Source organism: Heterodontus francisci, chromosome 6 (assembly GCF_036365525.1).
Source record: "Heterodontus francisci isolate sHetFra1 chromosome 6, sHetFra1.hap1, whole genome shotgun sequence".
Taxonomy (NCBI): Eukaryota; Metazoa; Chordata; class Chondrichthyes; order Heterodontiformes; family Heterodontidae; genus Heterodontus; species Heterodontus francisci.
Window position 1 is genome coordinate 119,846,877 of NC_090376.1, and position 13,923 is coordinate 119,860,799.

Sequence of the window (13,923 nt, forward strand, 5' to 3'; positions counted from 1 at the left end):
GTGAAATCAAAAAGGAAATTAGGAAAGCAAAGAGAGGGCATGAAAGAATATGGGCAAGCAAAATCAAGGTGAACCCAAAGATGTTTTATCAATACATTAAGAGTAAGAGAATAAGAGAATAACTACGGAGTGGGGCCTATAAAAGACCAAAAAGGTAACCTGCGTGTAGGAGCGGAAGATATTGGTATGGTTCTTAATGAATACTTTACGTCTTTCTTCACAAAAGAGGGAATGATGCAGATATTGTAGTTAAGGCAGAAGAGTGTGAAGTATTGGATGTGATAAACATAGGGAGAGAGGAAGTATTAATGGGATTAGCATCCTTAAAAGTTGATAAATCACCAACGCCAGATGAAATGTATCCTAGGCTGTTAAAAGAAGCAAGAGAGGAAATAGCAGAGGGTCTGACCATCGTTTTCCAGTCATCACTGGATACAGGTGTGGTGCTGGAGGATTGGAGAACTGCTAATGTTGTACCTCTGTTTAAAAAGGGAGCAAAGGATAATTACAGGCCAGTCAGTCTAACCTCACTAGTGGGCAAATTATTGGAAACTATTCTGAGAGATAGGATAAACTGTCACTTAGAAAGGCACAGATTAATGAAGGATAGTTAGCACGGATTTGTTAAGGGAAGATCTTGTTTGATCAACTTGATCAAATTTTTTGAATTAACAAGGAAGATAGATGAGGGTAGTGCAGTTGATGTGGTCTACATGGATTTTAGCAAGGCCTTTGACAAGGTCCCACGTCGCAGACTGGTTAAAAAAAATAAAATCCATCTGATCCAAGTAAATGCAGCAAGGTGGATACAAAATTGGCTCAGTGGCAGGAAACAAAGGGTAATCGTTAATGGGTGTTTTAGCGATTGGAGGGCTGTTTCTAGTGTCGTTCTGCAGGGCTCATGTACTCAGTCCTCGGTCCCCTGACTTTTATGGTGTATATTAATGATTTGGTCTGTAGCCCTGCAGATTACGGCACGATCAAGAGGTTTGCAGACAACACAAAGATTGGCTGTGTGGTAGATAGTGAGGAGGATAGCAGTAGGCTGCAGGAAAATATTGATGGTCTGATCAGATGGGCAGAAAAATGGCAAATGGAATTCAACCTGGAGAAGTGTGAAGTGATGCATTTGGGGAGGTCAAATAGAACAAAGTAATACACGATTAATCGGAAAATACTGAAAAGTGTAGAGGAAGTAAGGGACCTTGGAGTGAATGTCCACAGATCCCTGAAGGTAGCAGGACAAGTTAATAACTGCTTAAGAAAGCATATAGAATCCTTTCCTTTATTAGCCGAGGTATAGAATATAAGAGCAGGGAGGTTATGTTGGAACTGTATAACTCATTGGTTAGGCCACAACTTGAGTACTGTGTGCAGTTCTGGTCACCTCATTACAGAAAGGATGCAAGTGCATTAGAGACAGTACAGAGGAGATTTACGAGGATGTTGCCAGGACTGGAAAAATGCAGCTCTGAGGAAAGATTGGATAGGCTGGGGTTGTTCTTCTTGGAACAGAGAAGGCTGAGGGGAGATCTGATTCAAATGTACAAAGTTTTGACGGGTCTGAATAGAGTGGAGGTGAAGGGTCTATTCACCTTAGCAGAGAGGCCAGTGATGAGGGGGCATAGATTTAAAGTGTTTGGTAGAAAAATTAGAGGGGAGATGATGAAAAACTTTTTCACCCAGAGAGTGATAGACTGGAACTCTCTGCCTGAAAGGGTAGTTGAGGCAGAAACCCTCAACTCATTCAAAAGGAGTCTGGATATGTACCTCAAGTGCCGTAATCTGCAGGGCTACAGACCCTGGAAGGTGGGATTAGAATAGGTGCATCATATTTCAGCTGGCACAGACACAATGGGCCGAGTGGCCTCTTTCTGTGCCTTAACCTTTCTATGATTCTATGAATCCAGCTGTTGGAACTGCTTTTTATTGCTGCTCCCTTCCTATTCTCAGTGCCACAGCAAGGTATATTCAGGGCTACTTCAATTCACTTGTGCTTTTAAACTAGTTCACTCTCACTATGGGGGTGAGACTAGTTTAAGAAAGCAGTGGGAGGCTCATATAAATGCATCCCCCACCCCTAAGCAGCATTTCACATCTCCAGCAGCACACGATCCATGAGTAGCACATGGGGAGCAAGGCAGCAAATATTTTTAAGCAAAGCAATTGAAGAAGAGCCTACTTCAGTTTTGGAACCATGGCTTACGCCATGTGCCATTGATTTAGAAATTGAATCAGCCAAACGATTTATTGAATATGCAAATGAGCCTGGGATTTGGCTCACTGGTGTGTCAGTCAGCAGTGACTGAGGTAATACGGGCATCCAACTCCCCAGCAGCATTGGTCAGTAGCGCCCTGCTGCAAAGATTAAATGTGCAGTTTTGCAATTGGTTCCTAGAAGTGTGGCTGTGTCTGTCTGTCCCAAAGTAATTAGAATTACATTTTCTAACCAACAGCAGAAACATCAGTGCTAACTAGAGGCGATTTGTTTTGAAAATGCTTTTAAATTTTATCTGAAACAACTTCTAAAATTATTCTTCTCGCTTTTCTTCTGAGTGACAGAATGAAACCGTCTATCATTTGGCTATCGTAAATGCTACTAGGGTATCCTGGGAAATTGCGTATACTGCACATGCTCAGACTGTGGGAACTGCCTTCAGCTTCCAAAGTCACCTCTCCAGGCAAAAGAAAAATCAAATGCAAGCTCTGGTTTTGGGACAGGCTGAGGGCTTCACAAAACTTCAGTGGATGTATTACAAGACAAAAAAGCAGCTGATGCATTTATCCGTGCTATTTTATAGTACTGAAGATTGTGAAACTTAGCTCAAAATTATCAGAGTTCAAGGAGGAGGAAAAGAGTTGGAAGATGACAAATCACTTAAGAAATTGTTCAATATTGTATTGTATTACAATTCTGGGTTGGTTTGGCTCAATGTGCCAGCTTGGCAGTTGGGGGCATTCTGCTCCAAATTAGGAGATGAGTGCAAGAACCACTCCATGATGATAATCTAGGCTGACATCTCAGTGCAGTACTGAAGGAGCACAGCATTAAATACAAGTTCTTTGGTACAAGATGTAATATCAGTGCCCTATCTGCCTGCTCAGGTGGGAGTAAAAGATCCCATGGCGCTATTGGAAAAGTAGGGAGTTCTGTGTGTCCTGGCTAACAATTCCTCCCTCAAACAGCACCACCAAAAAATATTAACTCCTCATTCATCTGCTGTTGGTGGGACCTGGTTGAGCTCAATTGGCTCTCCAAGTGACAGGTGGATAAAGGGATAAGGGATATGGAACACGGTGGGTAAGTCTGGATTAGGATGATTTGCTTGAGCTGAGGGTAAATGCTGACATGGACTGGATGAGGCCTAGTGGCCCGTTTCTGTCTTATAACTTCTATACATTTAATGTCAAAAAGTAATCTATTGGGCGCAGTTTAGAATACCTCGAGGCATGTGATAAGTGAAAGTTATTTCTCTTAGTTACTGAGGAAGATATTAAATCATAATATTGCTGCATAATAGCGCATGGATTAGAATTAATTGGAATGCAGGTATCAATTAAATTACACATTTAGTAAGAGGCAGCCTGTCTGAAAGAATTGATTGAGTAAATCTTTTTTGCTCAAAGCTCCTACCCGCATACTCTTGGAAGGAGTAAATTCCCACTTCAAATCTCTACTCAGAGCATTCACGTTGACACCACGGGGGATGTAAATACTCTGTGTCAGATTATTGATGTCCTTTAGAGGTCGCTGGATCCCATCAAAGATGGCTCCCATGATGCCAGGCCCCAGCTCCACAGAAAGGGGTTTCCCTGTACGAAGCACTGGATCTCCAACTGATACACCAGCTGTTAGGTGGCAGCTTAGGAAAACACTGCTTAAAACATGCCTGATAAGATTAAGCATCAAATTCCAGGAACCTTCAATGACACTGCATGCCTACTAAATAAGTGCCTATAGCCCATCACTCCTTCTTAAGCTCACACACAAAGAACAGCTACTTGAAAATGTTATGGAATCATTTCACATCATGTGTCTGCCTTCAGTCAGAAAGTACTTTTTCCTCCTTGACCCTGGGTTTTGCTACCTCTTCCAAGAGATTACATGGCTGCAGGGTGGTGGTGGTGGTGCGGGGGGGGGGGGCAGGGCAGAGAGAGCAGGAAATGGAGGCGTGTGTCTGGTCATGATGTTTCAGCCATGAGTGTGGGGCAGGACTGAGATCAGCTGGTCTTTCCCTGCCTGTCAACTTCATAAGTTCAGAAGAACAGAAAGGGAGTGTGGGGGCAGGAGTGGAAGGAGAGTGAGACAAAAAAAAAACATGCATTTACATGTGTGGAAGTGAGCAGAAAGGCATGGCACTATGCCTAATGAGAAATATAGCCAAGTTAGGAATAGTAGCTTTGCTGAGCTTTGATTTTAAGTAGCAGAAACCACAATGAAATAGTTAAAAGCAAAGGCAGAGCGTGTGAGACTGTAAAGACTAGCCGACACTGGTAATTGCAAGGACATCTGTTCTTTATGGCCTGATTGTGTGACTCCCTGTGGTTTGGAACAAATGGACTCCTGTGAATCAAATGATATCCATCCCTGTGTGAGTGATAAGGAGTGCTAGGCCCCTCTTATCTTCGTGAGCTGCCACTACTTGTAGCTGCAGACTGCACGAAACACTCAGGAATGTAAACCTAATAGAGATAGCAGGATACTCCGCAATTACTTGTCACAAGATAGAAACAGAACTCATGATCCATGTAGGGAGTGAGACCAGCATGGTTATTGATGATTCCTATGCTCTTGCTAATTAGCTTGCTTGTCCGCTTTCTTTTATCTTGCTGGTACAAAACAATATTTTATTAGTAACAAGTATGTATTGAGAATGGAGTGTATTGTTAACCTCAGTAACAGATGTACTGCATGTCACCACGAGGGTGAAGTCGAATTGTATCGCACTGATTGGTTAAACAAGGAGGTGTAGCATGAATCTTAATGTATAAACAGTAGTACCTGTATCACAAACTTCACTTACTCTGGGGGGGGACCCGACAGACTCTGGTGGAGTGAGTGCCGCTGTTCTCAGAGTAAGTCCGCTGGCGACTGCGCAAATAAAGTAATTGATTTTACCTACACGTCCGACTCGGTATATTTACTGAACCAGACTGAAGGCAAAAAGAACTCAGATTTACACATGCTTCTAAAAAAGGTTTCCTTGCCCAGGCAAATGTGACTGTTAATGGTGTATGACGTCATTCTGGAGTGTTACAGGAAAAACATGCAGATCCTTTCCTCAGGCGATTAGTCGGATTGAGGTTTGAGATGAAGTACATGGTCTGTGGAAGAATAATCTTGCAGGCCAGTTGGCATTTTCCTATCTCACAGTGGTTTATGTGCTCATCACTGGAATATCCTCTCCTTCAATCACACCATTTACTGCAAGATCCAACCTATTTAGTCAGCTGCCTGCTCAGGGCAACTGGGAATGGGCAATAAAAATACAGCTTTTGCCGACATTGCCTCATCCCAAAAGACTGTTTCACTGAGCATCTCATCCAAGTTTATACAGATAATCAATTTGGAAAGGATACAGGTTTCTTCATAGACTTGGATTGTAGCCATATCTCCCTCCAGGCGGATAATCTCACCAACCAGCTCAGAATGACCTACACGAACCAGCTCATACATTGCTGCTCCAGCCATGTTGGAGGCAGTGACAACTGGAAAACACATGGAATACAGAAATAATGAACAAGTAAACACATCATCGGGAGCACAGGAACCTAACAAAACTTTGTATTTGCAAGGAAAATGATCCATTTAAATCTGAATGGCAGCTTGTTGCAGATATAAACAATCATTTACAACCAATTTGCAAGGTTTTAAATACATTTTTTCAAGAAAGGGAGACATTAAAAAGAATTAGATCCTCACCCTTGGGAAAAAGAGGGAAGTGAGGAATCTGATAAGTATACAGGCAATGCAGCATGATACTTCCGACTCAAACCCTGCATGTTAATTTCCAACAAATACAAATTCTCCCCCCGCACCCCACCATAAAATTGTACAATTTCCACAAAGCAGCAGTATTCACCAGGATGACCGAACATCTTTAGCAGACACAAAAAAGCATGTATTTTACAGAGTAACACATTCCCTCACCAACATGGTTGTTTAGCGCGTCGCCAATGAATGAAATACTCACCGGGACCCGAGACACCATGAACATATCCAACCATAGTCTCGTGGTCCTCATCCCGTATCTTCGGAAGTTTGCTGAAATCCATCTTGATCAATCTGAAAAGATTTCATAGCAGATCATATATAAGTAGAGAAATTGGGGCAACTAAAGACCTTGTAAAATTTCAGGCTCAAATTAAGAGTTTAAAAAAAACGTTCAAATACATCTGTGCTGTTTGCTTTCCAAATTAACTTTAAGATATGTATTCTGCACTGGCACATGGTTACAAGCAGTGTAGACTGCACAGGTCCAGTGTAGGGTTGCTGGATCATGTAATTGCTCACCATCAAAATAAAAATTTCATCTTGTAGGATATAGTCAAAACAAAAGCGCGCTTGGCTGACACATTGGACAACTCAGAACACTTTTCTCTTGGGTTACAGCAGTAAAAATGGATCACATCACAAAGAATATTCTTAAACTGTACGTTCCAGGAGCTTCACAAGTGCTAAGCAAGTACAGTGCCCTCTAAAATACAGCTCTCCTTCTCAGGTTAAGAGGGATCTTCACTTGCAGAAGCAACGAGTGACCAAAATTCTGCTTTTATTGCAGAAGATTCTGGGATTCCCTCAGGCCACCCAGTCAGAAGACAAACTCAGGAACTACATCCAACAATGCTGCTGACTTGTATATCAAAGTTCATAGATAGCTTCTAGCTGGTTACCACATAGCCTTTTCACTTCTTCAACCCAAGCTCTAAATCACACAGGCTAATGAGGCTAAGATAATAAGATTCTTGATAAGCAAGGGTTGTTGGGGGTAGACGGGAATGTGGAATTGAGGTTACAAATCAAATCAGCCATGATCTTGTTGAATGGTGGAGCAAACTCTAGGGGCCGAGTGGCCTACTCCTGCTTCTAATTCGTATGTTCTTATAAGAAATAGGAGCAGGAGTAGGCCACTCGGCCCATCAAGCGTACTCTGCCATTCACCAAGATCATGGCTGATCTGCGACCTCAATTCCACCTTCCTGCTCGATCCCCATATCCTGATTCCCGTACTGTCCAAAAATCTATCCATCAGTCTTGAATATAATCAACTGTGCATCCACAGCTCTCTGGGGGTAGATAATCCCAAAGATTCACAACTCTTGAGCAAATAATCTAATTTTAGCCCTAAATAGCCGACCGCTTACCTTGAGACTGTGTCACCTAGTTCTAGACTTCTCAGCCAGGGGAAACATCCTCTCAGCATCTACCCGAACAAGCCTTGAGAATTTTATATGTTTCAATGAGATTATCTCTCATTCTTCTAAATGTGAGGGAATTATAGGCCTAGTCTACTTAATCTCTCCTCATAGGACAGCCCTTTCTACCCAGTAATCAGTCTAGTGAACCTTCGTTGCACTCCCTCGAAGGCAAGTATATCCATCGCTGTATGTATGTATGCTGTTAACTGGTTTCAATTGGTTTGGGCAATCTTGGTTTATCTCTGAGTAGGAATGAAAAGCTCATTCCCCAAAGAGAGAATTGGCAATCTCAAAGGAGCCAGCAAAATGACCAATCTGAGAGAACATTTCAAACTCGAGCACTTCGAAGGCACTTTTTATCAAGCGGGGTACAAGCTGCTTTATTCTGTAATAGAAACAAGAAATGCTGGAAATGCTCAGGTCTGGCAGCATCTGTGGAGACAGAAGCAGAGTTAACGTTTCAGTTCAGTGACCCTTCATCAGTCATCAGGTCTGATGAAGGGTCACTGACCTGAAACGTTAACTCTGCTTCTGTCTCCACAGATGCTGCCAGACCTGCTGAGTATTTCCAGCATTTTTTGTTTTTATTACAGATTTCCAGCATCTGCAGTATTTTTCTTTTATTTTGCTGCTTTATTCAGTCTTCAATTCAAGTGGCCTGATCTTGGGAATGACATGATTTCTGCAAGGTGAGTAATGGTCCATTTGCTGGCACTGATGTCACCTAGATTGGCACTAAGTTCATGTATAACATCTATTTTAGCAAGAGCACTCGCTGGAGGGATTAATATTCCAGAGACACTTAGCAAAAGGTTAAGCTTTCATCATCTGCAAAATACAGAAAGGTAGTAAACCATGGAAGATTACATACTATCCCAAAATAACAGTAGCTACATTTTAAATGAAACAGAACAATTTTCTAATTACTACAGTATTAGATATAAAATGCAGCAGTACAAAGAGAAAGCAGGGTACAATTTCTAAATACTGGTAATCTCATGAAAACTTCAGGACCTCTTGGACTTAAGAATTTACTTGCCCAGGTCAACATTCTATCTAGAATGACTATTTACTACCATGGAATGTAATACCACTGTCAGCTTTGTAAATCACCACCTCAAAGTTCTTCCTGCTCCACTTTTTTGGTATTTTTAGCACCAGGTACATCTGTATACACCTGTCCACACTAACAGAGGCTCTTGCAAATGTGCAATCCCACTTGCCCCTGAAATTCTTGGGCAATGGGGCAAGATTTCCTGATGTGCCCCTGGCCCCATCCCGAATCCAAGGACAGAAGTCATTTTCATATAGGACGGGGCGAGGAGGAGGGAAAAGATGGAAGGAGAGAAGAGAGGCACCATGCCAATTATAGTATTACCAGGGCTGCAAGTGAGGGAAAGAAGGCAGAGATGGACAGGAATTTCACTGCAGCATCTTGCTGGAGTGGCCTTGTCAGCTTCAGACAGCCAGAAACTTCGCAATTTTAATAATTTAAAGCTGCCGCTTTCCCCAATGGCAAATCAATGGCAGTTGAACTGGAGAAAGCAGCTGGGGGTGCCAAGTCAACCAGACTGTGGTCATGGCATTCAAATATGCCTGGATCTTGCAGGCCTGCTTAGGTTTGAAGCAACAAAGGTGTAATTGGTATGACTTCTGGCAGATATCATTTTGCCTCTTCTAATGGGTGGCTGATGGGGAGAAGGGGGGGCAGGCACAATACGCCCCTGCCCCACTTCTTAAAATTTCCTGCAGAATGAGCATCTTGGGGCATTTTACTACTTTAAAGGTTCTATACAGATACACACTATTTTTCAACAAAAGGCAAGAGATCTAGCAGCAGGTCCTGTACCACATTCAGCCAATGCATCCCAAATTATACTGCTGCTATATCTCCACCCTGCAAACCCAGGAATATCAAGCTCACTTTATGTTTTAAACATCCAGTTTTTCCCCTCACCCCTCCACTTCTACAGTCCTTGTTGGAATATCTCACACAACTGCTGGCCATCCTCCAATACATGAAATGGGCCAAAATTTTAGTTCAAGACTGACGTCTGCGAGTTAACAGTGGGAAATATCATGGTGAACCCAATCCTGTACTGGTCCAACGTATACAGGTGCACACTTCATACATAGTGATCAGGACCACGAATCCTGGCCAATTTCACCCTCACTAACCCAATGATAGCAACATCAATTATAACAGACCTACAACTGTCCTGGACCCTGAACAAGATTAGCCAACTCAAAGCAGATCAGGAATTGTACCTGGGACCTTTCTGGTCTGCAGGGATCAACTACACACAACCTCCATCTGCTGGGCCATCAGCACAGCTTGGAAAATCAACTTTAAATGGAACTGATTCTTTTCTACATTTAGTTCGAGTCAAGTACAATGATGAATTTATCTTTGTGCAAACATTTCTGAGAAAACAGATGATGATTATTGGTACACAGAAACCCAGCTCCAGTACATACAAGGGACTGCTGCATGTAGGTTTAGCATGACAGACTAAGAGGGACTCCAGTGCTTTTTCACAGGATAGATAACACTTATGATTTCATCAGCATGAAATAAGGCAGTTGCGAAGTTTCCACAAGATTGAACTATAACAGAGAATGTCAGTTTTCACACACACACTTATATCAGATACAAGAGTACACAATTCTACTTTCCAATGCCTCCATTATTTGATTCCATTTAATTTTTCTCTTTCTTTAAGCTTATTCTCCATTAACCCCTCATTCCTGGTTTCAATCTAATAAAATCTCACTACACTTTCCATGGCCCCTTATATCCTTTCTTCCTATAATTGTGTGCCTCGGACTCCATGCAGTGCTCCCAACTGTGGCCTAACCATTGACTTGTACATATTCAAAATCAATTCCTTGCTTTTACAGTCAGCGCCCCCATGTGTGAAACCCAGTGGTTCAAGAAAGTGACAATCCTTGACTCCGTATTAACACTCTCGCCTTTTAAGTCAGAAGGTCATGTTCCACTCCAGAGAGTCAACAATTTGTATAGCACCTTTTAATGTAATAAAACATCCCAAGGCACTTCACAGAGACATCATAAAACAAAATATGACATCAAGCCACTTAAGATATTGGGGCAGATACCCAAAAGTTTGGTCAGAGGTAGATTTTAAGGAGCTTCTGAACAGGAGAGAGGGAGGGAGAGGTTTAGGGAGGGAACACAGAGCTTAGGCCCTAGACAGCTGAAGGCACGGCCTCTAGTGGTGGAGCGATTAATATCAGGGATGCTGCAGAGCCCGGAATTGGGCGTAGCGGTTAGCACCTCAGCCTCACAGCTCCAGTGACCCGGGTTCAATTTTAGGTACTGCCTGTGTGGAGTTTGCAAGTTCTCCCTGTGTCTGCATGGGTTTCCTCCGGGTGCTCCGGTTTCCTCCAACATGCCAAAGACTTGCAGGTTGATAGGTAAATTGGCCATTAGCAATTGTCCCTAGTATAGGTAGGTGGTAGGGAAATATAGGGACAGGTGGGGATGTGGTAGGAATATGGAATTAGTGTAGGATTAGTGTAAATGGGTGGTTGATGGTTGGCACAGACTCGGTGGGCCGAAGGGCCTGTTTCAGTGCTGTATCTCTAAACTAAACTATACATTATGGTTCTGAACAGCAGGGACTCAGTCTCGAGAACTCGGCTAGTTGTAGTCTCCAAATTATGATCATCATCAATTTAAACTACCTCAGTTTCCTATTAGCCAGCCAATTCATTGTTAGGTTTACAACATCTTCCTTTATCCTATAAGCATTTACTTGACACTCCGAGGATGGGACCCTGTGACTATTGCAACACTTGAAGAAATGGAAAACAAAATCCAAATCACCTTTCCCTCACACACCAATTTTATTGACAAGGTAAATTTATTGGTTTAAAACGAACAATTTGCATTCACTCGTTAGATTCTCACTCTCCCCAACCTCCATCACCTTTGGTTGTGCTAAAAATGCAGAATTTCAAATACATTGAATGAGGAAAAACACTCCAGTGTACTGGTTAACAAAAATCCACAGAGACACCCTGCAGAATTGCAGTGTGAGGAGTGTACAAGTATAGCATGCAGACAGACCACTTTAGGTTTAATACTCTAGTTCTTGGGCAAGGTACATGCTGGCTAGTAGCAGCCACACTGCTTTCTTTTGGTGACGCCACATTGCAGCCCTCGCGGGATAGTTTTACCAAAGGGAAGAAATGCCAGAAGCCCAGAGCCACCCTAGAAAAGCAGCTGCATATCGAAGTTAATTATTTTCCTTCGACGTTTAAAGCTTTTTTTTGGGGTTGGGTTGAGTGGGGAGAAAGGAGAAAGGTAATTTTTCCCACATATTACAATTCCATTTTAACCATCCTACCTTTTGTTATGTACGTACATTTTACAATCCTACAATCCTTGACTGCCATATAGTCAGTATTTCTAAAATACTACCAATTCCAAGGTCTTGTGTTCGGACTTTGCTTTATCCACACAAATACATGATTTGGACAGTAGCACACAGGAACATCAATTTGCCAATACCAGATTAGGGATATTGGTAAGTGGCAGGAAAGAAAGCAGGAAGCTACAGAGGAGCAAGCCTCCTTTGACAGCACCTTCCAAACCTGCAATTGCCACCACCTAGAAGGACAAGGGAGGCAGATGCATGGGAACACCACCACCTGCAAGTTCCCCTCCAGACCACACACCATCCTGACTGAGAATTCTGTCACCATTCCTTCACTGGTGCTGGGTCAAAATCCTGGGACTCCCTCCCTAACAATATCGTAGGTGTACCTGCACCACATGAACTGCAGCAGTTCAATATGACAGCTCATCACCACCTTCTCAATTAGGGATGGGCAACAAATGCTGGTCTTGCCAGTGATGCTCACATCCCATGAATGAATTTTTAAAAATGAAGTGCTACATTTTGGAAAAAACAGAAATAAAGACTAAATGGTTAAGTTCTGAGTTAAGTGGAAGAACAGGGAACGTAGAGTTGCAGCGATAGATTCTTAAAAGCAGGATTGAAGGTGGGAAAATCATAAAAAAAAGCAAATGGGATTCTGGAATTGCTGTATGTGGGCAATGAATTCAAAAGCAGGGAGGCAATGACGAATCAAAGCGAGACAGACAATGGCACATTTTACATAGGATAGCAGTTTGGGAAACCCTATTACAGAAAAGATACTGAGTCATGGAAAATGTGCAATGTAGATGATAAATGATAGAATGTATAGAACCACAGAAAAGTTACGCCACAGAAAGAGGCCATTCAGCCCATTCGTGTCTGCGCCAGCTGAAAGAACTAGCCGCCCATTCTAATGTGGTGGAAGGCATTGAACAACCCCAGCCAGGACTGATATGCCTGTCCATAGAAAGATCCATAGAACAGTTACAGCACAATAAGGAGCCATTCAGCCTATCGTGTCTGTGCTAGCTATAAAAAAAAACTAGCCCCTCAATCTAATCTCACCTTCCAGCACCTGGTTTGTAGCCTTGCAGATTACAGAACTTTAGCTGCATGTCCAGGTACCTTTTCAATGAGTTGAGGGTTTCTGCTTCCACCACCGATCCGGGCAGTGAATCCCAGACACCCACCACCCTCTGGGTGAAAAGGTTTTTCTTCACGTCCCCTCTAATACTTCCACCAATCACCTTAAATCTGTGCCCCGTGGTAATTGAACTCTCTGCTAGGGGAAACAGGTCCTTCCTGTCTACTCCACCTACGCCCCTCATAATTTTGTACACCTCAATTTAGTCATCCCTCAGCCTCCTCTGTTCTAAGGAAAACAACTCATTAGCCTATCCAATCTTTCCTCATAGCTGCAATTTTGCAGCCCTGGCAACATTCTTGTAAATCTCCTCTGTACTCTCTCCAGAGCAGGTATGTCCTTCCTGTAATGTGACGACCAGAACTGCATGCAATACTCCAACTGTGGCCTAACCAGTGTTTTATATAGGTCCAGCATTACACCCCTGCTTTTGAACTCTATACCTCAGCCAATAAAGGAAACCATTTCATATGCCTTCTTCACCACTTTATCTATCTGTCCTGCAACCTGCAGGGACCTGTCGACATGCAATCCAAGGTCTCTCACCTCCTTTACCCCTCTAAATATCATCTTGCTTATTGTGTATTCCCTTTGTTTGCCCTCTCCAAATGCATTACCTCATACTTCTCCAGATTGAATTCCGTTTGCCACTTTTTCGTCCACTCAACCAAACTATTGATATCTTTCTGGAGTCTACAGCTATCCTCTTCACTATCAACCACATGGCCAATTTTTATGTCATCAGCAAATTTCCCAATCATGCCTCCAACATTTAAGTCCAAATCATTAATATATACCACAAACAGCAAGGGACCCAACACTGAGCCCTGTGAAACGCCACTGGAAACCGCTTTCCATTCACAAGCATCCGTCGACCATTACCCTTTGCTTGCTGTCCTTGAGCCAATTTTGGACCCAACTCGCCACAATCCCCCGTATCCCACGGGCTTT

General features: G+C 42.7%; 1 protein-coding gene across 1 annotated transcript in view; it reads right to left on the minus strand.

Annotated features, from left to right (window-relative positions):
* atp6v1ab (ATPase H+ transporting V1 subunit Ab) overlaps positions 1-13,923 on the minus strand; it is a 63,084-nt gene that overhangs the window by 23,812 nt on the left and 25,349 nt on the right. The window contains exons 2-4 of the mRNA XM_068034193.1: positions 6,195-6,286; positions 5,581-5,709; positions 3,635-3,849 (exon numbers count right to left, since the gene is read on the minus strand). Of these exons, the coding sequence (XP_067890294.1) occupies positions 3,635-3,849; positions 5,581-5,709; positions 6,195-6,276 (426 nt within the window). The 5' untranslated portion in view covers positions 6,277-6,286. The remainder of the gene's footprint in view (positions 1-3,634; positions 3,850-5,580; positions 5,710-6,194; positions 6,287-13,923) is intronic.